This window comes from Acyrthosiphon pisum, chromosome A2, assembly GCF_005508785.2.
Source record: "Acyrthosiphon pisum isolate AL4f chromosome A2, pea_aphid_22Mar2018_4r6ur, whole genome shotgun sequence".
NCBI classification, from domain to species: Eukaryota; Metazoa; Arthropoda; class Insecta; order Hemiptera; family Aphididae; genus Acyrthosiphon; species Acyrthosiphon pisum.
This window is the reverse complement of record NC_042495.1, coordinates 25458739-25484633: the sequence shown is the minus strand read 5'-3', so window position 1 is coordinate 25484633 and position 25895 is coordinate 25458739. Positions and strand designations below refer to the sequence as shown.

At 30.2% G+C, this 25895-nt stretch overlaps 3 protein-coding genes across 3 annotated transcripts in view; 2 read left to right on the top strand and 1 right to left on the bottom strand.

The window, feature by feature from the left end:
• The window catches only part of LOC115034123, a 15828-nt gene extending 3215 nt beyond the window's left edge, over positions 1-12613 (bottom strand). The window contains exons 1-2 of the mRNA XM_029489888.1: positions 12510-12613; positions 421-614 (exon numbers count right to left, since the gene is read on the bottom strand). Of these exons, the coding sequence (XP_029345748.1) occupies positions 421-614; positions 12510-12613 (298 nt within the window). The remainder of the gene's footprint in view (positions 1-420; positions 615-12509) is intronic.
• Positions 12614-15276: 2663 nt separating this feature from the next.
• Positions 15277-16563, top strand: LOC100162859 (espin-like). Its single transcript, XM_029489887.1, has one exon. The coding sequence runs from the start codon at positions 15277-15279 to the stop codon at positions 16561-16563; it is 1287 nt and encodes a 428-aa protein (XP_029345747.1).
• Positions 16564-24846: 8283 nt separating this feature from the next.
• LOC115034122 lies at positions 24847-25782 on the top strand. The gene has a single exon (XM_029489886.1). The coding sequence runs from the start codon at positions 24847-24849 to the stop codon at positions 25780-25782; it is 936 nt and encodes a 311-aa protein (XP_029345746.1).
• The last annotated feature ends 113 nt before the right edge of the window (positions 25783-25895 follow it).

The window sequence follows — 25895 nt, the reverse complement described above, 5'->3', positions numbered from 1 at the left end:
TCTTGTTCGATTGAATAGAACGGTATCCTTAATTCTTTTTTGTAAACGAATACGTCAAACACGAGAAAAAAAAATATTCAAACACGCTATAATATTTCAAACGAAATGTTTGTTATTTTTTTTTTTTTTTTTGCGATCTTATCGCTTATCATGTATATTTTGTTCTTGCTTATCACTATCTCAAACCAGAGTGATAACACCAACTGGTACCAACCGACGACCACGTTTATCGTACACGCACTTGATAAAACGATTTACAATTTTTTTTTTGGTTATGTACCACGGCTAACGGCTAAAGCACACCGACTTAATTATTCACAACACAAGTGCAGAACACAAATACTCACGCACAACGTCCTGTGGGGGATGTGTACGAATCACACTTCTGAACTGCTAACTAATATATTAGTTAACATTCATTTGGGGTTGTATTTTTGTCTTCTATAATTGCAATTTGAATAGCCTGTTCCAATGTGGAGGGATGTTTACTTTTTACCATTAATTTAATTCTATCGGATATCCCTTCCAAAAATACTAATAAGGCCTGTTCCCTTATATTGTTTTGTACAGCTAATGCGTCGCTTGCATTTTTACCTTGTGTGCTACAGCCTGCACTAAATTACGTATTCTATTAACGGTATTCTATTAATGTTTCTTTATATCGCTGCTTCGCGCTAAACAATTCGGTTTGTAGATACGCTGCATTTGTGGGTCTATCATATGTAGTTTTCAATAACGTTTTTAACATAGCCCAACTAGTTATATTTTCGTATTTTATTACCTCGTAAGCTAAGCCCTTTATTCGATTAAGGATTGTCCTTAACATTATGTCCTGATTAGCCACTGAAGTTATATCTATCACTAACTCACATGCATTTATAAAAAATACTAATTTTTCATCTATACCCCCACTAAACTCGGGTACCAATCGTATTACGTGCTCTACAGTTTTATCTATAGTAACTGTATGATTTACACTCGTATTATCGCTCGACGCGTTGCTATTAGTACCTGTCATGCTAACGGGTGATCCTAATACAACACCAAATATATAACTTTCAGAAAAGTCTATTTCAAAACTATCGTCTAACTTTACGTTTAAACTGTTACGATGTCGATTCGGCCTTTGTGACATAAGACTATGCTTACCAACTATTGTACATTACTAAGTTGTTTGTATTTGACTTCGTTGCTCCCAAACGCCTTCCGATTGACTGCAGATGTTCTGAATGATCCTTGAGAAGTTGATCAGGTTTCCCTTAAATGATTCGGGTCGGAATCTTCGTCGTGTTGATACGATGTATGTGAAGATCCCTGGTTTCGGCACCAAAATTTGTTCCTGTTGTGAACCGGATGAGAGACACTGTTGATAGGCTTCGAAGTCGAACAAATAACTCTTATTCGAATTGATTATAATATAAGTTTATTAAATATAAAACATAAATCAATTAAGAATAGTTTCAAATTATTGAAACGGTACAATTTAAGACATAAATAATCAGCATGGATACTGTCAACTAGTAGCCTGCTAACTATAGAGTGATGAGCCTTTCGTTAGGGTCCCTGTTATATAGGTGCGTTAGTATAAGGAAAAAGGTACCTACACGTACATCCTTGCTACGTGTAGCCTTGCTTTTTTATATAACAAATATCATACTTTCCTTATACCTATTACGTTGTCTTTTAGATAATAATTACTGCTGCCCATCACGTAGTATTTGCAACACATCTAACTCATTAAAATTTCTTTGCATTATTAACTACTTGATTTTTATTAAATGTATCTAATTAGAAAAACTTAAGATTAAATTTCAATTGTAATGTATGTGATTGTAGTACATAGATTGTGACACTGGGTACTAATTTTGAGTAGCAACGGCAGTGTCGTTTGCTTCAGTCCACAATTATTATGTTATTTTGTTATTGTTCAGTGGTACAGTTCAATTTTTATATGTAAAGATCACCATTTTATTATTTAATTTGTGTATCAATAAAAAGTAATATGCTACAATTGGTGACTAAGATGGGATCTGAATTACCATCGTTGTCTGTGATGGTAGAAGAGAGATGAGTTAGTTTAGTTAAGGATAATCCTGAGACTGTATAATGTTTATTGGGTATCTAAGGCTATTCCAGGCGAATTAAAATTAACAACTGTTGCCCTCCTAATTCTTTATTCCCCTGTTCATTTTACATCTAACTCATTAAAATTTCTTTGCATTATTAACTACTTGATTTTTATTAAATGTATCTAATTAGAAAAACTTAAAGATTAAATTTCAATTGTAATGTATGTGATTGTAGTACATAGATTGTGACACTGGGTACTAATTTTGAGTAGCAACGGCAGTGTCGTTTGCTTCAGTCCACAATTATTATGTTATTTTGTTATTGTTCAGTGGTACAGTTCAATTTTTATATGTAATGATCACCATTTTATTATTTAATTTGTGTGTCAATAAAAAGTAATATGCTACAATTGGTGACTAAGATGTGATCTGAATTACCATCGTAGTCTGTGCTGGTGGAAGAGAGAAGAGTTAGTTTATTTAAGGATAATCCTGAGACTGTGTATAATGTTTCAATGTTATGGAGAAGTTAGATAATTAAAGAAATTCCTAATTGTTTGAATTTATAAATCTATAGTTAATTAAATAATGTATTATAACCATAAGGCTCAATTATATGTTATTTTGTTTAATATCTGTTTATATAATTATGTAAGTTATAAATATGTCTTTTTTTATTATGACTGTATGAATTAGATATAAATTTGTTTTTGATGTACTTTAGATTTTGGAAAAAAAAAATGATCTATTAATTATGTATTTTTAATTTGGTCCTATACTAAGTGGAAATGAGCTGTAATGTATGTAATTGTAATGATAAACAGTTGGTGGCACTGGTTATTAATTGTGAATGACACGTGCCGTGTCTTTTGTTTCAGCCATCAATTAATATGCTAATATCTTGTTCAGTGAAACACATCAATTGTCAATTGTAATGATCACCACTTTGTCATTTAATTTGTGAATCAATAAAAGTAATATGCTACAACAATGAAGCGTGTTTATTTAAATATGATTTAGGTAATTATTATTATTAGTAATAAAAATAACAAATATTGAGTATCATCAAACTATATTTTATAATAAAATAATGTAAAAATATTTTTGTTTTAGACTTTTATTAATACATAGTATATTATTTTTTGTATTCTAACAACTATTGAAACATTATATCATATTAATTAAAATATAATATATATATAAATTTGAATAAAGATTTAATAAGATATATCTTATTATATTATATTGTTACATTAAATTAATGTATAATAAAGAAAATACATTGGCATATCATATCCAATTACGTATCATAATATATGTATGATGGCGTTAAAATAGTTGTAGATCCACGAATACTTTTATTTTTACTAGTATATAAAATATTTTTAAATATTAATAAGTCATCGAGTATTTGTGGATATCAAACCGTAATATATTACTAACACAGGTATATTACATTTAAAATACAATATTTTTTTAGTAAATTTGATATTTTAATAAATTTACAAGAAACATTTTTTGTAGCAGTCTCATCGTCTAAAATAGTTGAAAATGTGTCAAATTTACCATCATACCTAATTAAATTCATTATTTATAATTTTATGTGTATTATGCCACTTATTAATAATGACAATACCCAAAACCAGAAAATGTCGGAAGCAAAAAAAATGTATTATTAACCATTTTAAAACTATTTGAACACAGTTTTAATTTAAATTTTATTCTACAAATAATTTAATTCACTTAATTTACTTATTTCAGGCACCATTTGTGTTCAATAAAATATATTATCCTGTTGTCCAAAAACTCGTAAAGTTTAGGTAGGGTCAGACATGTGTTGCGTTGCTTCTTCGTCACTCAAATAACTAATTACAATTAATACAACTTCATTTCAATCATCCGTACTATTCATACATTCTATATTAACATTTCAATAATTAAGATTTATTATTTGAAAAGAAACTTTTAAAGTGTTATCTGCAGGAAAAGTTCCTAGAGCAAAGATTCCAGATTCTCTGACTTTCCAAATCGTAGAGGAAAGGGATACTTTTAAATGATTTAACTATTGCATATAGAGTAGCAGTGCTATACTTTCCAATATTATGACAATTGTAATTGAGTAGGTAAATAATGAACAATAATTTTTATTTTTAAAAGTTCAAAACTCACTTAAATTTTCTACACCAGTAAAACAAAAATCTTCTTCATAAAATTGAATAACTCTGTATTAATTTAAAAATACAAAAATAAAAATATTTATTTTATTTAAAAAAAAATTTTAATTATATCAAAAATATATTTATTTGAGTAATTAACATATTAATGTTCTCAGAATTTATTCATATTTACTTGCATGTTCTAGAAGATTGGGTGTATTATCGTTTCCATCTAATATTTCAGAATATTTTCTTATAATTGCAGGTTCATTATGTATATATTTTTTACTCTTAATTTTATTCCTAATCAAACACAATAAATATTCACAAATATATTAATTGAGTTTCATACAAAAACCAATGTTGATACAGCTATATCAAAAATTGTACAGGTAGATTTTAAGTTATTCCATTAAATGTATAATAGCATAATATGTTAAAAGGTTTGACTAATATGGAGCATATTATGGTGATTTAAAAATTATAATAATTATTATAAATACATTAACATATTATAATAATTTAAAAAACTATCCGCGCATCATACAAAATAAACTAAATAGTACATACATTTTATGTTAAAGGTAAACCCGAAGAAAACCTTTTAATCTTTATTAAATACTATTATCCTAACTTAAACATAAAGTTTAATTATCTAGAGATCTCTCATTTTAATTTCAATCCATAATTAAATGATGACATACATTTTAACTTTTGTAAATTTTTATTGAAATAGAAAAATTCTTAAATGATATAACAAAATCTATTTGAAAATATGAACTAATACACTTAAAATGTATTTATTTGTTTGAATAAGTTCATTATTATGAGATAAAAAGAAGTTGGTTTTTCATTGGTAAGCTTAGTAAATTGATTAACTCTGTATTTACATAATAATATTTAGTAATTGTACTACCCCAATTTTATGACAATTTCTTTCAGTGCCCACGAAGTACTAAGGCAAACTTCAAAGTTTGATGGATCCAAATTCATAGTCAATTTTCGTATGTAACGAGTTAAAAAATTAACAATATATTATAGGCTATAAGTTATTTGTTAACTTTCTGTCGGGAATTTAAGTAAGTCATATAAAAAAAAAACTCTCACTGGATTCTTGCTCAGCAAAATGTTATTGCCTAAAAAACTTAAACTTTGTTAAAAATATGGCAGTGAACCATTTGTTTTCTCTCTTTGAACTACAATCAAAATGCAAATATGAGTACAGCAGATTCAATTTTTTACTGTTGGATATAATATTAGAGTGATGTAACATAATATTATAATCAAACATTATAGTACCCATTTGTATCTTATTTTTAAAACAAGTCGTGGATATTTTAAGATTCTAACATATAATGATTTATTTATTAATTTATTATGAGTTAACGGGCTGAGTCATTTTGAAACAAATATAAGTCACGAACACAATTAGATATACAATGAGTCTCGTGAACAGGTTGTATGTCTTCATCTGAGTCTGTAGAATTATCTTCAAGAAAGTCGACATCTGAAAAATGTCAATAGGTACATTCGCTCGACTTCCTAGCTCCTTGTATGTAGTACATCATATGTTTCAAATTGAAAACCATTCTAAGTATAATCCATGGTATGAACTAAAAATGATAAACCACTAAGTAACTTTTGGATATGGAAAACATTTTAAATCGGAGACTTGAGTAATATATTTCCATAAGTGTGAATTAGACATTATTAAGTTTCTAAGGATTTTTTTGTGATTTAAAATCGTAAAAGCTTTCCAAATCATTTATTCGTCTGTTCATTTTGTTCTAACTCGACGACGGAGAAATATAACTTTCTGAAAATATCAAGTTGTAGAAAATATCTAAATACCAGATAGATACTATGCCAGATAGACATTGGGTAATCATTTAACCTGAATATGTTAAGCCATTATTTCCTTCTATTTTAATTTTTTTGAAATCTATATTTGTGAGCAAAAATTAGCAAATTAGTCTGACCCAATATTATTAAGAAATATAATCAGTACAATTAAGAATAAGAATTACAAATGAAAATCAACGTAATGTGGCGAGGCCATAATTTGGATGTTTCACAAAAAAGAATACACCTATGCATGGTAATTTTTTAATAAAATGTACGAATAGAACTCTGTACGAGTGTTCTGTAGTCTGTATTTTTGTTCAAATTTCAAATAATCGTTATTCGCCAGCGATCCAAATTTAAAGTCGGCAAACGAAAAAATAATAATATTATGTTGTTATTTATTTGATAACAATTATTAGTATCATAGTTCGTGGTACACGGTGATAAGACAGAATCGCAGGCATTAAATTTTCTAAATTTCGTGATCGATACAGCTCCACGATTTAAGATGTAACACACTGACACGGTCATTTTATTGTCTCCTTCTTATATAGCAAATGTACGACGAGCAGATCACGTTTAGCATCATTAGTTTAAAAATTTGTGTGAATCGACGTACCTATATTGATACCATTGGCAAATTTACGTTCCGCTTAAAGCCCCGTTCACACGATCAAATAATTTGTCAAATATTTTACGTTTGTCAAACTCCAAATATTTTAGAACCATTTCTAAAATATTTGAAGTTTGACATACATCAAATATTTGACAAATTATTTGATCGTGTGAACGGGGCTTAATACATTTTTATTATTTGTGTCGTACACAATAAGTATTCGAAATAATTGCTTCGCTTTTCATCTTTTCCGGTAGAAAAGTGAATCCAGTTTGTGCATCGGGTGAGGTCGAAATGCCCAGTACCTAGTATCCGAAATCGCCGGGAAAAAAATTTAGGAAAATGTGAATTTTTACATAAAATTGGTTTTGGTGTAAGTGGTGTTACCTACTCTAAATTAAATTACAGTAAATACACTTAATTTTCACTGATTGTTTATGTTAGAATTTAGAACCATCACATTTTTAAAATATTCATATGCATAGGAAATTGCAATTATTTTAGTTTTTCTTAATTTATGTAGATATAAAAATTTTCGCTTGGTTCAGTTACTTGAGAATGTAAGACGCCTACAACGTTCCTCAGGTTCCTCTTAAGTTGTTGTTGATGGAAATTCAAAAATAAGTATAGCGTATATACGATTCCAGTGGTTGGACTCTTGACCCAAGTATAAATTTTCAAAGTTGTAACAACTGTTATCATGCACTACTATAAGAATTGTTTTTTAATTTCTCATTAATTAAAATAAATTTCTTTTATTATTAAGGCACAATAAACATATTAAAAATTAAAATGCCACTACTGGAATACTTGCATAAAAGCAATAAAAAAATTAAAAGGTATTCGACGTAGGCATAAGAAATTTTCGATTATTTTATGTTTTTCCTGATTTATACCTATAAAAAATGTTTTGCTCCGTCAAATTTAATTGAGTTCCAAACTCATATTAACCAAATTTACATCATAACGTATTGCTGAGAGTCGGGGTTCTGCAAATACATATTATATTATACCGTCAATCGGGGTGACTTGGAACTGCGAGGTGACAAGTGACGATTCCGTTTTTCTTTAAACATATCAGGTAATCTATGAGAGAAAATGATATAATTTAATTCTACCTCCATTAAAATTAAATTTACAATTGTACTATATTATTTTCAAAATGTAACGACATAAACCACCATTAATAGTCGCAAGTCGTGACCTTTTGGATTTTTGTATAATATACAAAACATGATGTATTAAATAGTCTGGAGCACCTTCACATCATTCAACCACCATACACACATATATAAGACTTTTGTAGTTTTGTGCACTTTAAAATTACTGAAAATTCACTATTATTATTTTATTCGTGCAAGCTAAGATAAACAACATAAAAATAAAGTAAAAATGGGAATTTTTATGCAAAATCCATCGATTTGGGTTTTTGGTTGAATGCTAAAACAAATTTACATAATATATGATATTGTCTCTGGTTGTTAATATTAGCAATTTATTTACATGATTAAATTTCAAAATATTTTGAACTGTTTTGGGAAATTTTCAGTTACCAATTTTATTAGTTTTTTTGTTTATTTAAAAAATTAAAAATCCTTAGTCATAGTTTTTTTTTTATAAGCATTTTAAGTTCAAATCTTGACGCAATACGGAAAAATCACAAATATTATCTATTTATTTTGAGTTGAGAATTCATAAAGAATTTTCTGTTTCAATCTAAGATTTTAAAATGTAATACAATATTCGTAAATAGGTTGTCAACCTTTATCAACAAAAAAAAAAAATGACTATAAGAAAGTCAAATTAAATTTTTATGTGCGTTTCAAGCTACACAAAATTGGATATTCACTCGATTTCTCATGTTGTGATTTTCTTATTTAGTTGTAATTCGAAACCAAAGAACCCATAAACTCTTTAAATTTATATCATATATTTGTTTTATCAATTTCTATACTTGAAAAAATTTCCAAAATATTTTGACCCAAAGTTTAATTTTTTTTTGGGTTTTTTTTCTATAAATATTAATAACATTTTATTTATGGGGCTAAAAAAGAGTAAAAATTGAATACAAAGCTCCTGATATATTGTACAATAGAAGTTTAAAAATATTAAAAATACAGTCACTCAATTTTTTTATAAGCATTTTAATTTTGATTTTTGATAACATTTATCAAATTTAAAATTTAAAAATAATTTTGTGGTTAAAAATTTATAAAATGTTTAAATTTTATAGCTAAGGATTGAAAATTAAAAACAAGTTTCCACATAAACATACAGGTTATACAAAAAATACTTAATTCACAATAATATCAAATATATATTTAGTAATATCAATATGTCATAGGCTGAATTGTTTTTCTTATACAATGATATTATTATATCATTGAATTCAAATTTAACACCATCTATTACAGTGACTCACTTTAAACCTAATGTACAGCAGAGCGACACCCCCATGTCCACCATTTTCGTTAATTCATTGAAATATTTAAAGAAGAGCAAAATTTTCAGTTTTAAAATATGTCAAATGAAATATTTAAAATTCAAAACACATTAAGGGTCCGGGTCATCCTTCAAGTTTATCCGTGAAAAATGTTATGTTCATATAGTTCATCATATAGTCAATAACATTCCTATTCTTGTTCAGAATGTGATCTCAAGCTAGAACAGAAAATAGTATAAACATTAATAAATAAATAATTTTGAATTATTATTCATAAGTACAAATATTTGTAAAAAAAATGCATATTTTGAGTCTCCAAACCATAGCGGTAATTTTTATACAAAATTTGTTTTTGGTGTAACTCTAAAACCAATGAACGTGATATTACAATACATGATAGTGTCAATGGTTGTTAATATTCGCATTTACTTTACAAGATAAAATTTTCAAAATATTTTGATTTGTTTTGAACTGTTTAGGGACATTTTCAGTTTCTAATTTTATTAGTTTTTATTTCTATGAATGTCAATAAAACTTTATTTGTTGGGTAAAAAAGCTTTGAGATTTAATACAAGGCTCCTACTATTATAGTTACAGTAACATTTGAAAAATATTAAAAATCCTTAGTCACAGTTTCTTTTTCTAAGCATTTAAAGTTCATATCTTAACGAAATACCAAAAAATTACAAAAATTATCTTATTATATTGCGTTAAGAATTCATAAAAAATTTTCTTTTTAAAACTAAGATTTGAAAATGTAACACAAGACTCCTCTATCTATCTATGTAAATAAAAATGACTGGTTGTTTTTTCGCCATTCGTAATCTTAAAAACTACCAGTTCGATTCACTTGTTATTCAATATAAGGATATTCTGCAGCCGGATCTGTAGAAAGTCAGTAGGTATCTATTTAGTAACAGTCAATATATTTTTCGGTATTGGCATGTAACGAGACAAGCGCGTGGGTCATTAAGAAAAACAAATACCAAACTGACATTATCTTAAACATATGACAAAAATTATGAAAATTATATGGTTAATAAATAGTTTAAGAAATATACACATGTGAAGAAATTCCCAAAAATAATATTTTGAAAAAAGTTATTACGCACTAAATTAATTAAAAAAATTCTAAAAAATAAGCTATTTTACTTAAATAAATATTTTAATCATCAAAATTGTTCTTGTAATCAGATTTACGAATTAGCTGTTTTGATTTTTCATTATTAAAAAATAAAAAAATATAGCGTAAGTATTTATAAATTATATAAATAAAAAAAACTTTTAAAATATTGATTAGCACAAAAGTTTCTCATCTCTCAGGTTTTCCTGTGACTTTCTGTATATTAGAAATAAGTAATAAGAAAAGGAATAAAAAATAATTGTTACACAACAATTGTTCGCACGCCGTTGTATTTTGATGGAGACTTTCTCTCTGCGCTTGACATTTTTAATATTTTCAATTTGTTTATTGTGTTATTAGGAGGAGAAAGTTAATAGTTTTAATTATCTTATTACTTGAAACTATTTTAAACAATTTAAATACTTTATATTTTAGATGATAGGTAAGGAATCATATATTGCAGTTCTAGAATAGTTACTTTTTTAGTTATTTGGTATTTATTACTTAATATTTATGTAGGTGTAGGTACATATATGATTTTACGAAAGTAGAGAACTTCAAAATATTACATATTCGGGAGATTTCTCCAAAAAATTTGACATCAAGTGGTTAGATTATGAATCGATTTAAGATAATATAATAGGTATCTTAAATTGTGGTTTATGAATACTAATTACAATTTGATTAGTATTCATTTCATTACAAAAATGATACAACAATAAAATTTAATAACTAAAAAAATCATTCAAGAAATAATAATTTGAAATGTAGGTAACTTTAAAAATGTTTGACTTACAAAATAATTTAAACTATCCTAACCACATTTGGTTAATAATTAATAATTCATGATTAACATTTAATGTGACTTAATAAATATTATACTAAATGTTTACTGTTTAGGTATCTTAAGTGAAATAAACAATTTACAAATAGGTACAATAAAATGTTTTTAATAAGTTAAAATGATTTTAAAAGTAGAGTGTGTAGGTGTATAGTTTGTATACAAAACTATAATCTATATATTTATTTTGTAATATTTAATTCTCAAATTCTTTCCTACTCCATATATTGTTTTGTTCTCCATACTCTATACAGTTATTGTGACCAATCAACATCTATCTCATTGTAAATTATTTTTGTTTAATATGCAATTGGGTTGTTTAACCCACTTAATTAAAAGTAAATAAATAAATATATTTATTTTGTTTGAAAAAAATGTAAAGTATATTAAAAATATATTTATTTGAGTAATTAACATATTAATGTTCTCAGAACTTATCCATATTTACCTGCATGTTCTAAAAGATTGCATGTATTGTCGTTTTCATCTAATATTTCAGAATATTATCTAATATTTACAGGTAAAAAATGTATATATTTTTTACTCTTAATTTTATTACCTAATGGAATATGCAAAAAATGACTGATTATATCTAAACAAACACAATTAATATTCACCATGCATTGTCACTCCCTCTTTTTCTTATATTAATGCATTTACTCAAATTAGTTCTGTTCCATGAAATTTTTAAGAATTTATAAAAACCATGTTTTTTTCAAATTAATTAATGGAGTTTCATGTAAAAACTAACATTGATGCAGCTAAATCAAAATTTGTACATGAAGATTTTAAGTTATTTCATTAAATGCATGTACTATGAATAATAGTATATGTTAAAAGGTTCGAATAATATGGAGCATATTATGGTGATTTAAAAATTATAATTATTATTATAAATTCATTAACATATTGTCATAACTTAAAAAACTATCCACACATCACAAGAAATAAATTAAATAATACATATATTTTATGTTTTAGGTAAACTTTTTAATCTATAATAAATACTACTATCCTAAGTTAAACAAAAAGTTTAATAAATCAGAAATTTCTCATTTTAATTTCAATCCATAATTAAATGATGACATACATTTTAACTTTTGTAAATTTTTATTGAAATAGAAAAATTCTTAAATAATATAACAAAAACTATTTGAAAATATGAACATTAAATACACTTAAAATGTATTTATTTGTTTGAATAAATTAATTATTATGAGATAAATAGGAGTAGGTTTTTCATTGGTAAGCTTGGTAAATTGATTAACTCTGTATTTACATAACATTTAGTAATTTTATTACCTACCCAATTTTAATGTATTTAAGCAGTAGCACTACACTATCCTATATTATGAGAATTGTAATTATTAATTAAACAATTAACAATAATTTTAATTTTAACAGTTCAAAACTCACTTAAATTTTTCACGTTTCACTGAAATGGAAAATCTCATAGCAACAGTACTAAACCTATTAATCGCTTCATCTAATTTCATAAAATTTCCATCCAATTGAGACATCTAGCATATTAAACAGAACATAAATAATATTCAAAATATAAATAAATAACATATCAAAAACTAATTTTAATCTAATAATAATTATTGACATTGAATCACTAGGGGCCAGTTGCACCGTCTCTGATTAAAGTTAACCAGAGTATAATCGGCCGAATTTGCCCGGTCAAATATCTGTTATCAGCTGATTAAGCTTAATCAAAGTTTAACCGTAGATGGTGCAACTGGCCCTAGATGTTATAACTGTTTCCATTTTCTCCTTCTTGGTATTAATAAATAGTATTTGTGTAATCTGATAGAGACTCAATCAACCAATATCCATCTCATGGCAATTTTGTTCCTTTTATAATATTGTATAGTTAATTTGTTAAAAGTGGAATTAAATAAAATAAATTAAATTTCATTTCATTACCTAATCCATAACTTCTAGAACAAGCATATCCGTGTAGCCAGTAATCAAGACATAAAGTTTTTCTTAACTTTCTCATGCTCTTTGATGCCAACTTTTTTGGGTTCATAATAATAAACGGCTTCTTTTGAGTCTGTAAGTTATTTTTGTAAGGTTTTTTAACATCTTGCGCTTTTTGTCATTTCTATTATCCTACTATAGATATCTGAAATTTAAAATGAATTTAAAAAACAAACAATCAAACAATTTAAACTCAATTAAGACTCACCCTTTCATGAAATGATTTAAGTAAACTTTCTCTTTACCAATTTGTTATTTTTCTACATCATTTTGACTTTGTATTTATTACAGCACATTAGTTTCCAAAATTTGGAATTTCAATAATAGGTATCTAATAAAAATTATTTTTATTTTTAAATATTATTATACATAATATATAGATCTTATTGAAAATCTAACAAAAGTTACTCACAGGTTCAAATGGAAGTACCATCTCATCAGTATCATTATATTTTTCACGGAATGCCAGTTTCTTTTTTAGATTATTTAAAGCTGCTTAATCATTAGGGCAATCGGTAGGAACGCTTATGACAACACCATAAGTAGGGTGTTTATAATATCATTGAAACTAAGTGGTTCAACTTCGTACCTAAAATATCCTAAAACATGGGTAAGTGACACTATTATTGAAATATAAAGGTTTATTGAATAAAATTACTCGTACTTATAGTTTGGTGATGATTTAATATTCTCCATCTTGAGCCCTTGATATGACATGGTTCTTTATAGCATATCCACTACAAACGAAAATACTTTTGTCATTTAATTTAAAAGCCACATATTGCAAGTTAGAGTATACCCAGCAATAAATTAGTCTGGTCATACATTGTGTCTGGTCGTAAAGTAGCAGCCACTAAAATTATGCCTGTAATATTATGTGTTAAAAACTGTGATAAATGATAATATAGTGACTAAATAATGGTGTATCGCTACGAGTTAAGAACGATGGTGAAAAAATAAATTGGTGGAAATTAATACTTCTACTAAGAAACTAATTTGTTATGACTATGGCTGTAACATTTAAATTTAAGTATTTATCTGCAATACACACCTGATACACAGTTGAATATTGTACGCGATCGACGCAATCGGAGTGCCTACTTAAGTGACTTGGTTTAACGTACATCGAATTTCACATGAAGTGACATTGTTCCACAAACGAAAAGGCACCGTCTCCGACATTTAAAAAATCTGAACATTCTCGCAAAGCGCAAAGCCGCCAAGCCGTATCATAATCATTATCACAAATTATTATCACCTATTCGACGACATTATTCTATTACCACGCATTTTCAAAGAGTAACTTGTTGGTAGGAAATGGCGGTCGGTCTACTCGTCGGGTTACCAAAACGAGTAGACCGACCACAGGTTACCCATTAAAATGAAGTATTGAAATATAACAGTTAGGTATAATTATAAAATAATTCAAGATTTTCAAGGAAGAAATTTGAGATCAAGAGCGTTCAAGATGTAACCACAGATATGTATAATAATTTATTATACATATCTGTGGGTGACCATATAACATATTGTGCAATATACAATCGATACGTATCGGAGTCTGACTTCGATACGAGCCGGTACGTAACTATTCCATACCGATACGAATAAAATCTTCATTCAGTCAATAGTGTAATATAAATTTTAAATAATGATACAGTTTGAGTGGTTGACGACGCACGTCCGAAAACAAGAACGAGTCCGTCGGTCGACAGTCACGTCATGGAGGTATATTACGCGCAGTATAATATAAAATTGATCAAGCTGGCTGCGGCTGATGCGCTGATACCGCGGTTACAATTATGGTTATTGATGTGGGTCGCCACAGCCTCTTTGACAATAACATTTCGGCAGTTTCGTGGGCGTCATAATAAATCGATCGAGTCGTTTTACGCTTGTGGTCGGTAGCGTCATACTCTGTGGCACGATTGTCGTATTTTCAGTCACGCTCTCGAGTTGAATTTTTTAAAATTGTTTTTAACGTCGTTATAAACGCTTTACTGTTTTAGCACACGTCGATTACCATTAAAATTTTTCAGTCAATCGTTACAGTTGAGTCGGACGATCCGTCGTTTTATCGGCACACAAGTCTCGAGTTCGATTTATCGTCTACTCACGGGTGGAAAGCACTGCACTGTACGTTTGGAGCGGACAGCCGGACAACGGGAATATGTACGAGTTACCGAGCCTGGTGAAGATGGCGTACTACGCTTGCAACACGTTCGAGCGCTTCAAGTATGACTTGTTGAGAACACGGCACGTCGAATTGCGACGTTGTTGCTTGTCGCTGTTCGAACTGTTCAAAGCCGACAGAAACACAGACGAGGACGACAGCAGGGAGACAATGTACAGCAGATCGTCATTGCCCAGCGAGTTTGGAAAAGTGTGCGAGTGGGCAGCGTTGTACGGACACATCGATTGTCTGAGACTCGCTCGTGCGATCGGCGTCCCTTGGGATAACCGTTCCTGTTTTATCATGAATCCTATTACCATGGGTATGGTGAGATTAGGTTCGGCGTGCGAAATGGCTGCGAAATCGGGCAATCTGGACTGTCTACAGTATGCACGGGACAACGGCTGCACGTGGGACGAAGAGACGTGTGGCATTGCCGCAAAGAACGGCCACATTGACTGTCTGCGGTATGCGCGGGACAACGGTTGTCCGTGGGACGAAAAGACGTGTGCCAGGGCCGCGAGGAACGGACACATGGAGTGTCTGCGGTATGCACGGGACAACGGCTGCCCGTGGGACCAAAAGACGTGTTCCAGTGCTGCGAAGAACGGACACATGGAGTGTCTGCGGTATGCACGGGACAACGGCTGCCCGTGGGACTATAACACGTGTTCCCTTGCCGCGAAGAACGGCCACATGGAATGTCTTCGGTATGCACGGGACAACGGCTGTGAATGGAACGAAATGACGTGTGACAGTGCCGCGGAGAACGGCCACATTGACTGCCTCGTGTACGCACGGGAGAACGGGTGTCCGTGGGACGAAATGACGTGTGCCAGTGCCGCGGAGAACGGCCACTTGGACTGTCTCGTGTACGCACGGGACAATGGATGTCCATGGAACGTTTATACGTGCACCTTCGCCGCTCATAACGGTCACTTGAATTGTCTCGTCTATGCACGGGAAAACGGCTGTCAATGGGACCAAAAGACGTGTTCCAGTGCCGCGAAGAACGGACACATGGAGTGTCTGCGGTATGCACGGGACAACGGCTGCCCGTGGGACGAAAACACGTGTTCCCATGCCGCGAAGAACGGCCACATGGAATGTCTTCGGTATGCACGGGACAACGGCTGTGAATGGAACGAAATGACGTGTGCCAGTGCCGCGGAGAACGGCCACTTGGACTGTCTCGTGTACGCACGGGACAACGGATGCCCATGGGACAAGAAGACGTACCACAGTGCAGCGTTGAACGGCCACACGGACTGTTTACGGTATGCACGTGACAACGGCTGCCCGTGGGACTAGTGGACGTATGTTGCCGCCTCTTAGACGGTCATTTAGATTGTCTCAATTATGCATTGGCTAATGGGTGCCAGCCAGAAATGTGCGATCGCAATGTGGACAACGGTTGAGAAGATAGGCGTTTTTCGGACGAGGACAGTGTATGCGATGCAGCATGATTAAATAGATATGTATGATTACATTTTTAGTGATACGTAAATTCCTATTTCAGACAAGCATTGGTGATACAAGATGATGTTGGTTTTCTTTTTTTTTGCTTATTGTATATTTTTTGTGTAAATTGTGTATAATATACAATGTATGATGATGTATTATGCAGGGCCTATAATTGTGTGCAGTTCTTATTTTCGGCTTTTATACATTTTTATTTGATTAATATTCAATATTGGTTACTGAAATTACTAATAACTAATAAGCATATTGTATTTGTTTAAATCCTTTAGGCGCCCGGTGCCGATGCCATTTTGTCCTCAAAAATACACTTTACGGGAATAACGATACCTCCTTGTGGAATCAACCAAATTTCATCATTTTTTTTTTTTAATTGCTAGAGGTAAATATTCCACAGCCCACATCGACCTCTGTTTTTCAATATTTTATTCTCAAACTTTAAAATATGTCTAAAAAAATACAAAATAAAAAGCATTTTTTTTATAATTTTATGATACAATTATTTGAAATAAAATACAAAATTAGATATCGATGCGGGCTGTTGGAAGTGTTCTTCCTTCAGATAAAAAAAATAGTCATCAAAATCCGACAATTCTACAAAGCTTGAGAGTTATTCCCGTAGTCCTTTTTTTCGAAACAAAACACCCTATCATCCCCCCTAAATAGGTATCGGGTAGTAGATTAGTGGAAAAGTCTTATAATTGAGGTGGCATCTAAAATATAAAATTTAATTTTCAAATTTATAGAATTGTGGAATATTTGAAAAACTGTCACCGGGACCCTCAACATTAAAAATAATACCGACTACACCATATTCTGGGCGGCTTATAATATAATAAATACCTATATTAACCCAAGCTATTTCGTTTTTAATTTTAAAATATTTAATCATAACCATATAGGTATCAAGGTCTTTTATAGAAGATTATCTTAGAATGTATATATTATGCAATGAAGTTATAAGTGGCATGTGCACTACTAGGTCTATGTTCATTGTTTTAAAATATTTTGGTGTAGAATTAGGTGTGCAGTAGCAAAATATCTTAATTTTATGCCCTGGTAATATGTGATGTTGAACTGAAGTATATTTCTGCTATGAGCTTTTTACTTCAGTCAACAGTTTTGTGAAATATGGTTTATTGTTATAATAATGCTGGTTTATTAATGTTGATATTGCTCTTCAGATAATATGTCTAAAGATCCTGAAATGCAACTGTGAAATGGGAACTATCCCCAAACTTTGTATAATTTTGTTTAATTTCTATAATTATAATAACTTGTTTTTAAATAATTTTGTGTTTGTCATTATTTATTTTTGTATTTTTTTTTTTAACTTATTGCCTTTTATTTTTACATGTTTTTTATTTATTATTATACTGTTTTTCATATTTATTTTTATATGTTTTTATTATTAGCAAATAAGCAATTTTTGTGTGTTTGAATACATATTTATATATATTTAAATATAAGCATTTAATATACTTTTATTGGTCCTTGTATGCAAGTATTTTATATTTACTCTATTTCCAACAATACATCACAACAATTAAATCAATTTGCCATCCGACAAAATATTCTAATTGTTCACAGCAAGTACAAGGGATCGGCCAAGCCTTATTTTCATAACTGACACCAGTTTAAATTCAATATATTACTTATTTGTTGTATTAGTAATTTAAAATTGATTCATTTTAATTGCCTAACAAATTTTGAAAGTATTTATTAAATATTAGTAGTTAAATAAAACTATTAACTGAGTAAGTATGTGTTTGCCGGTAGGTTGATATATAATAAAATAGTTTTATAAAAATATTAAAATGAAACTATTCTCTTACAGTCTTACATATTTTTTGATGGATGTATAATAATAATTTTATATAATATTATCCAAACTATGCTATCCAGTGTCCAAAATATGCATTACTCAATTGTTTCTGTTACCTATACTGCCTTAAAAATTAAAATTTATTATTTCCTAGGTTATAGATACCAATAATACTTAATAGTAATTTTAGAACTTAAATTATCTGTGTAATGATGTTTTGAATATGATTGTTGTGGGAAGTACCTAGTTTGAGTTGCAGTTTCTTTTTCAATAGATTTTCTTTATCTCACTGACAGTAACTGCTCTGCTGTGTACACTGTACAATAGGCCTGTGTAGTGTGTTAGATTTGAAAAATGATAATTAATTGCTTAGGAAAAACAATTATGTGCGATGAAGATCTGTCAGCCTATATTACTATACTCCGGCCCACGAGAGTCCATATGTCAGAACGCGTCCGTCGCTGCGCATCGGTTCCCCTTACATACGCTGAATCATACCGATCGGAAACCGGCCGGCAACGATCGCCGACAGCCGTCGTTAGCCGTGTTTTTATGACCCGCTGTATTCACGTTGCCGAGTGGTGGGAACAGCACTATGGTGGGAGAAAATTCGGCCAGCAGCTGTCGCGACCGTCAGTATAGATGCGCGGTTTACGTATGGACTCTCGTGGGCCAGAGTATAAGTAAGTTAATTTAAATTCAAATTCCTTACTTTTTTCTATCACAAAATAACAACTATATCCACTGACCACTATGTCCCAGTCCCAATATGTACCACAGTCTATGCTGCTAATGAGCCCCTTACAAGAATGATGCGGATTGCTAATATAGAACTGTCTTTCTCTTCTTCATAACTGAATGTAATTTAGTTATTATAAATAGGATTTTTCTTATTTCAATCTTATATTATTCTCAATACTGTATAGTTTATTTTCATATGCCTAAGTACCATTTTACCTTTTGTTTTATTGTAAATCTGATTTCAGTTTGACTTATGTAATTATTTCTGGTTGGAGAAAAAAATATTTTTTGATTTACGCCACATAAAATTTAATAAAATTTGTCTTGATAATATTATTTATAACATTCAAATGTATAACTTGTCTTGTAACATTTAAGATCAACAACTCTTAAATACAAAATAATATGTAGGTATGTAAATATTTGTTTTTATTGCATGTTTTGACTACTTGATACATTTTAGGTTCCTAGTACCTACTTTACCTTAAAAAAACTATTAGGTAGTAGGTACTTTTGAGATAATATTTATTAATACAACGTAACAAAAAGGTGCTTTGATCTTGAACTTTATAATATTTATATTATAATATCGATACAACTACTAGTTATTCTTATAATAGATACAATAATATTATATTAATAAAATTAAAATAATTTTTCCCACATGAAACTGTTTGATATTACATACTTACAACTGTAAGGGCCAAGGGTTTCATCAGTGGCGTTTTCAGGGGGGTGGTCAGTGGTTATTCTCCCCTCCCCCTATATTGTCTTTTTTTGCGGACATACAGAACCACTTATTGGTTTTTATAGCTGTTTAGAGTCATTAATTTTATTCGTTGAGTCAACAAGCTTGAAATGTAATACGAGGCTCTTAATATATTCGTACAATAGCAGTTGAAAATATATAAATACAGTCACAATATTTTTTTATAAGCATTTAGTTCGAATTTGTCCAATTACGAAAAACTAACGAAAATGCGCAAATTATTTTGAGTTCGAAATTCATCAAAATTTTATTTTTAAATCTAACTATCTAAGATTTGATAATTGAATACAAGATTCTTCATAAGTTTGTCTACCTTTATCAAAAGAAAATGTTTACCGGAAAGTCAAATTAAATTCTTATGAGCGTTTGAAATTCATATTTTTACAACATATGATGAATAACAAAATAGGTTGAAAATGATTCGGCACCCACTTGACTTATTGTCTGTGGTTGAATGACCGGCATCACTATTCATTGCTATAATATGTTATGTACCCACAACCATACTGATGGTACACCTATTAATCTTTTTGACTTCGAAGTTAGTAATTATCTAAATAATAGGAGGTGCATTCGTAATTTAAGCGACGATACTTATATCTCATATTATATTATGAATTTTTTTTTCTTACTTAGTAATAATTTCTTATATTTAGTATGTACAAAAAACTGCTGCAAGTATAACAATAATTTACATCACATTACTGCATTAGTCATATATTTTTAAATTTTAAAATACATAATGTGAATACGACAAATATTAAAAGAATGATAGTGTGATTTAAATAGTATTCTTTTTTATTATAAAATTAAAAAATAAATTTTCTTAAATAAGTCATTGACAAAATAATTTTATTCACAAACTCAACTCCACAGTGTTTGGGTATAGTATTTTAGTGACTAATTACTTTCTGATGGATGGTGGGGGGAAACATAGGAAAAATAAGTTCACAAATTAAATGAAATAAGTATCTATCAGAATATATCTAATTTAAAAGTCTTTATCAGTTATTTCCGTTGTTGATAGTTGAAGAATTTTAATAACAGCCACTGAAGCTTTTTGGTAATGCAAATTGTAAAAAATATATAAATACCTAATTTATGAATTATGTTAAACAATTTTACCTCTTAGATGCAATTTAATAGTCGTGCTTAGAGTAGTACCAATGTTGCCGCGAATTACTAACATTTATTTTACTTCTCTATCCCAGACAAGTGGTTTGGATTATGTTTTGAGACAGCATCTGACCATGTTTACTAATTTACTGAGCATTGTTTATAACCACTACCTAATTATTCTGAAATGATAAATGAAATGCAAAAAATGAATGATTATATCTAAACAAACACAATTAGTATTCACCATGTATGGTCACTCCCTATTTTTCTTATAATTATGCATTTACTAAAATAAATTCTGATCCATGACATTTTTAAGGATTTATAAAAACCATGTTTTTTCAAATAAATTAATGGAGTTTCATGTAAAAACTAATGTTGATGCAGCTAAATCAAAATTTGTACAAGAAGATTTTGAGATTATTAAGAATAATAGTATATGTTAAAAGGTTCGAATAATATGGAGTATATTGTGATTTAAAAATTATAATTATTATTATAAATTAATTAACATATTATAATAATTTAAAAAATGATCCGCACATCACAAGAAATAAACTAAATAACACATACATTTTATGATTTAGGTAAACCCTTTAATCTATAATAAATACTATTATATCCTTAGTTAAACAAAAAGTTTAATAAATAATGAATTTTTCATTTTAATTTCAATTCATAATTAAATTATGACATTCATTTTAACTTTTATAAAATTTTTATTGAGATAGAAAACTTCTTTAATGGTATAACAAAATCTATTTGAAAATATGAACTTGAAATACACTTAAAATGTATTTATTTGTTTGAATAAGTTCATTATTATGAGATAAAAAGAAGAGTTCGTTTTTTTTTTTGTAAGCTTGGTAAATTGATGAACTCTGTATTTACATAATAACATTTAGTAATTGTATTACCTACCCAATTTTAATGCATTTAAGCTATATTATAAGAATTTTAATTATTAAGTTATTAAATTATTAAATTAACAATAATTGTAATTTTAACAGTTCAAAACTGACGTTTGCATCTTGCGGTTTAATTTTGTTAATTCTTGAAATAAGGCTTTTATGAATCGCATTTTATTTTTCATTCTAGGAATATCTATGGTTGTATTTACATTAGCATCGAGTTTGATTTTTAATAATTTTACTTCGTCCATGTTAAGTATTCTGTTGTATAAAGGTGAATTTTTTTTTAATTTAATTATTCCTGGATGTATTGGGTTTATGGTGTATAATTGTGGTGTTTTATCTGTTCCTTGTACTATTGTTATTATTTTTTTTTTCTGTAAGTAACTTTAAGGTTTGTTTAAAATAACGAAAATTGTTTGGGGAGTTGAATGAAACACATAAGTAATGCCCAATTGTTATACATTTTTAATAGAACTGTTGGCTCTGTAATGTATATATTAAAAAATATAATTTAGTTATAGTCATCAAAAACTAGTTTTTTTTTTTTTACAGATAATTACCGATTTAAGTTGGTTCTTCCCTATGGTCGCAATAACTATTTGTTCCACAAACGAATACTCCATATGTGGATTGATGTTACGGTCTATAAAAAAATTCATGGACAGGCCGTCACCCAAATCCACCATATACATCGTTTTCGTTTGCTTGAAATCGATGGTAGAATTTATAAATAATGTTCAATCTTGAACACATGACACATTGTTCGAAAACATTCCATAACAGTGCAAGAAGCAACTCGGTACAGCTAACAATAGTTGCGGTGCTATAAGAACAATGTGATGTTTCAATTCAACATTAAAAATAAAGTACTGCATTAGGAAAAAAATTAGACTTACGATGGGTTAGGGCAAATACTATAAATAATAATACGAGAAAGTCAATGGTAATCAGCAGTGACATACGGAGCCCTCAGTTGTACTGTTTTTGCATATATCCAAGGCGTAATTTCATATAATAAATACTGCCAAAATGTGGCTGTAAACAAAAGTGACTATTTTTTCGTAAGATCAATATTTGTTTTGTATATTATAAAATTTATGAAAAATAAAAATGTGTTCTAAAAAGTCATGTTCAACAAAATATTGTTACAATACAGGGAAATTAAATCCAAATTTAGCTTTTCATAGATTTCCATCTAATGAAGAATTGTAAGTTTCTTAAAATAATTATGTACAGAACCATATGCTTTTAAATAAAAATAAATAATAATTGTAGATTAAATAGTTTGATATTATTTTTGGTAATATATTTTTAAATTGCATTTTACGATTTCTGTATAAATTAATGTATTAGGTGTAAAAAATGGGTCGAGTGGTGTGGAAGCTCAGAAATTATGGATGTTTTCAAATCTAAAGGTTATAGATTTTTAAACAAGAACCGTGTTATTTGTTCTGATCATTTTAAATCATCTGATTACATTATATGGAAAGGTGTAGGAAATAAAACGTGAGTTATTCAACTTTTACATAGGTAGTATAGTCATTAGTTTTGCTATATATTAATTCATCCAAGTAAATGCATTAAATTATTTTTATATTATATTATAGTATTATTTTAATATTATTAACGAGGTTTGTTAAAGTTTTTCATTTATAGTATTTGATATTATGTTATTCTTATTAAAAATAAGTTTTGTTAAAATAATTTTATATTAGATATTTTTAAGACTGTTTAAAAATGATATATTATAATATATATATTTATACTTTATAGTATCCGTCTATCAATGAACAAAAATAATAATAATAATAATAAGGGGCAAAGGTAGGCCACTAATAGTGAAACTGAGGGCATTAGTTTTCGCCACATTATCATTGACTTTCTCGTATTATCATATTTTATAGTATTTGGTTAGGGTACTTGTTAAAGAAACACCGTCTCAAAAAATGGTGGACGAAACTTGAACAACATGGAATATGGTCTTTGTCACCGACAGGTTAAATAATCTGAACATTCTCGCAAAGCGCAAAGCCGCCAAACCGTATCATAATCATTATCACAAATTATAATCACCTATTCGACGACATTATTCTACTACCACGAATTTTCAAACAGTAACTTGTTGGTAGGAAATGACAGTCGGTCTACTCGTCGGGTTACCAATAAAAATGAGTAAAACGAAGTATTGAAATATAACAGTTAGGTATAATTTATAAAATAATTCAGTCAATACTGTAGTATAAATATTAAATAATGATACAGTTTGAGTGGTTGACGACGTACGTCCGGAAACAAGAACGAGTCGTCAGTCGACAGTCGCATCATGGAGGTATATTACGCGCAGTATAATAATATAATATTGATCGCGAGTGGCCGGGCGCACGGTTGGCGGTGGCTGACGCGCAGATACCGCGGTTACAATGGTTGTTGCTGTAGCCTATCGGATAGCCGGCGCCCGGCAGCGTCATACTCCGTTGCGTGATTGTCGAATTTTCGGTCACGCTCTCGAGTTAAATTTTTTTAAATTGTTTTTACGTCGTTATTAACGCTTTACTGTTTCAACCCAATCCGTTTGGCGATCACACGTCGATTACCATTAATATTTTTCAGTCAATCGTTACAGTCGGAGTCGGACGATCCGTCGTTTTATCGGTAAGTACCTATTGCGTTACACAAGTCTCGTGTTCTACTCACGGGTAGAAAGCACTCCACCGTACGTTTGGAGCGGACAGCCGGACAAGGAGAATATGTACGAGTTACCGAGCCTGGTGAAGACGGCGTATTACGCTTGCAACAAGATCGAGCGCGCCAAGTATGACCTGTTGAGAACACGGCACGTCGATTTGCAAAGTTGTTGCGAGTGGCTGTTCGAACTTTTCAGAGCCGAAAGAAACACAGACGAGGACGACGGCAGGGAGACAATGTACAGCAGATCGTCATTGCCCAGAAGGTTTGTTAAAGTGTGCGAGGCGGCAGCGTTGTACGGACACATCGATTGTCTGAGACTCGCTCGTGCAATCGGCGTCCCTTGGAATGACCGTTACAGCAGTATTACTCTTCATCATACCATTGGTACCGTGATATTAGGTTCAGCGTGCGAAATGGCTGCGATATCGGGCAGTGTGGACTGTCTACGGTATGCACGGGACAACGGTAGCCCGTGGGACGAACATACGTGTGCTAAAGCCGCGGGTTACGGCCAATTGGACTGTCTCGTGTACGCACGTCACAACGGATGTCCTTGGGACTTTTTTACGACCTACCTCGCCGCTCTTAACGGGCACATGAATTGTCTCGTCTATGCACGAGACAACGGCTGTGAATGGGACGAAATGACGTGTGCCAGTGCCGCGTTGCACGGCCACATTGACTGTTTGCGGTATTTACATGAAAACGGCTGCCCGTGGGACGAAATGACGTGTGCCAGTGCCGCGATGAACGGTCACATAGAATGCTTACGGTATGCACATGATAACGGCTGCCTGTGGGACGAGGGTACGTGTACCAATGCCGCGATGAACGGTCACATAGAATGCTTACGGTATGCACATGATAACGACTGCCCGTGGGACGAGGAGACGTATGTCGCCGCCTTGGACAACGAAAATTTAGACTGTCTCAATTACGCATTGGCTAATGGGTGCCAGATACCAATGCGCTATCGCAATGTGAACAACGGTTGAGTAGACAGGCATTTTTCGGACGAGGACAGTGTATGCGATGCAGCATGACTAAATAGATAGGTATTTTTACATTTTTACTTATACCTAGATTCTCCTTCAGACCATGTCCATTC

Bases quoted from the DNA above. Each gene is read 5' to 3' on its own strand.
- LOC115034122 (XM_029489886.1), top strand. From the start codon at position 24,847: ATGTACGAGTTACCGAGCCTGGTGAAGACGGCGTATTACGCTTGCAAC.
- LOC100162859 (XM_029489887.1), top strand. From the start codon at position 15,277: ATGGCGTACTACGCTTGCAACACGTTCGAGCGCTTCAAGTATGACTTG.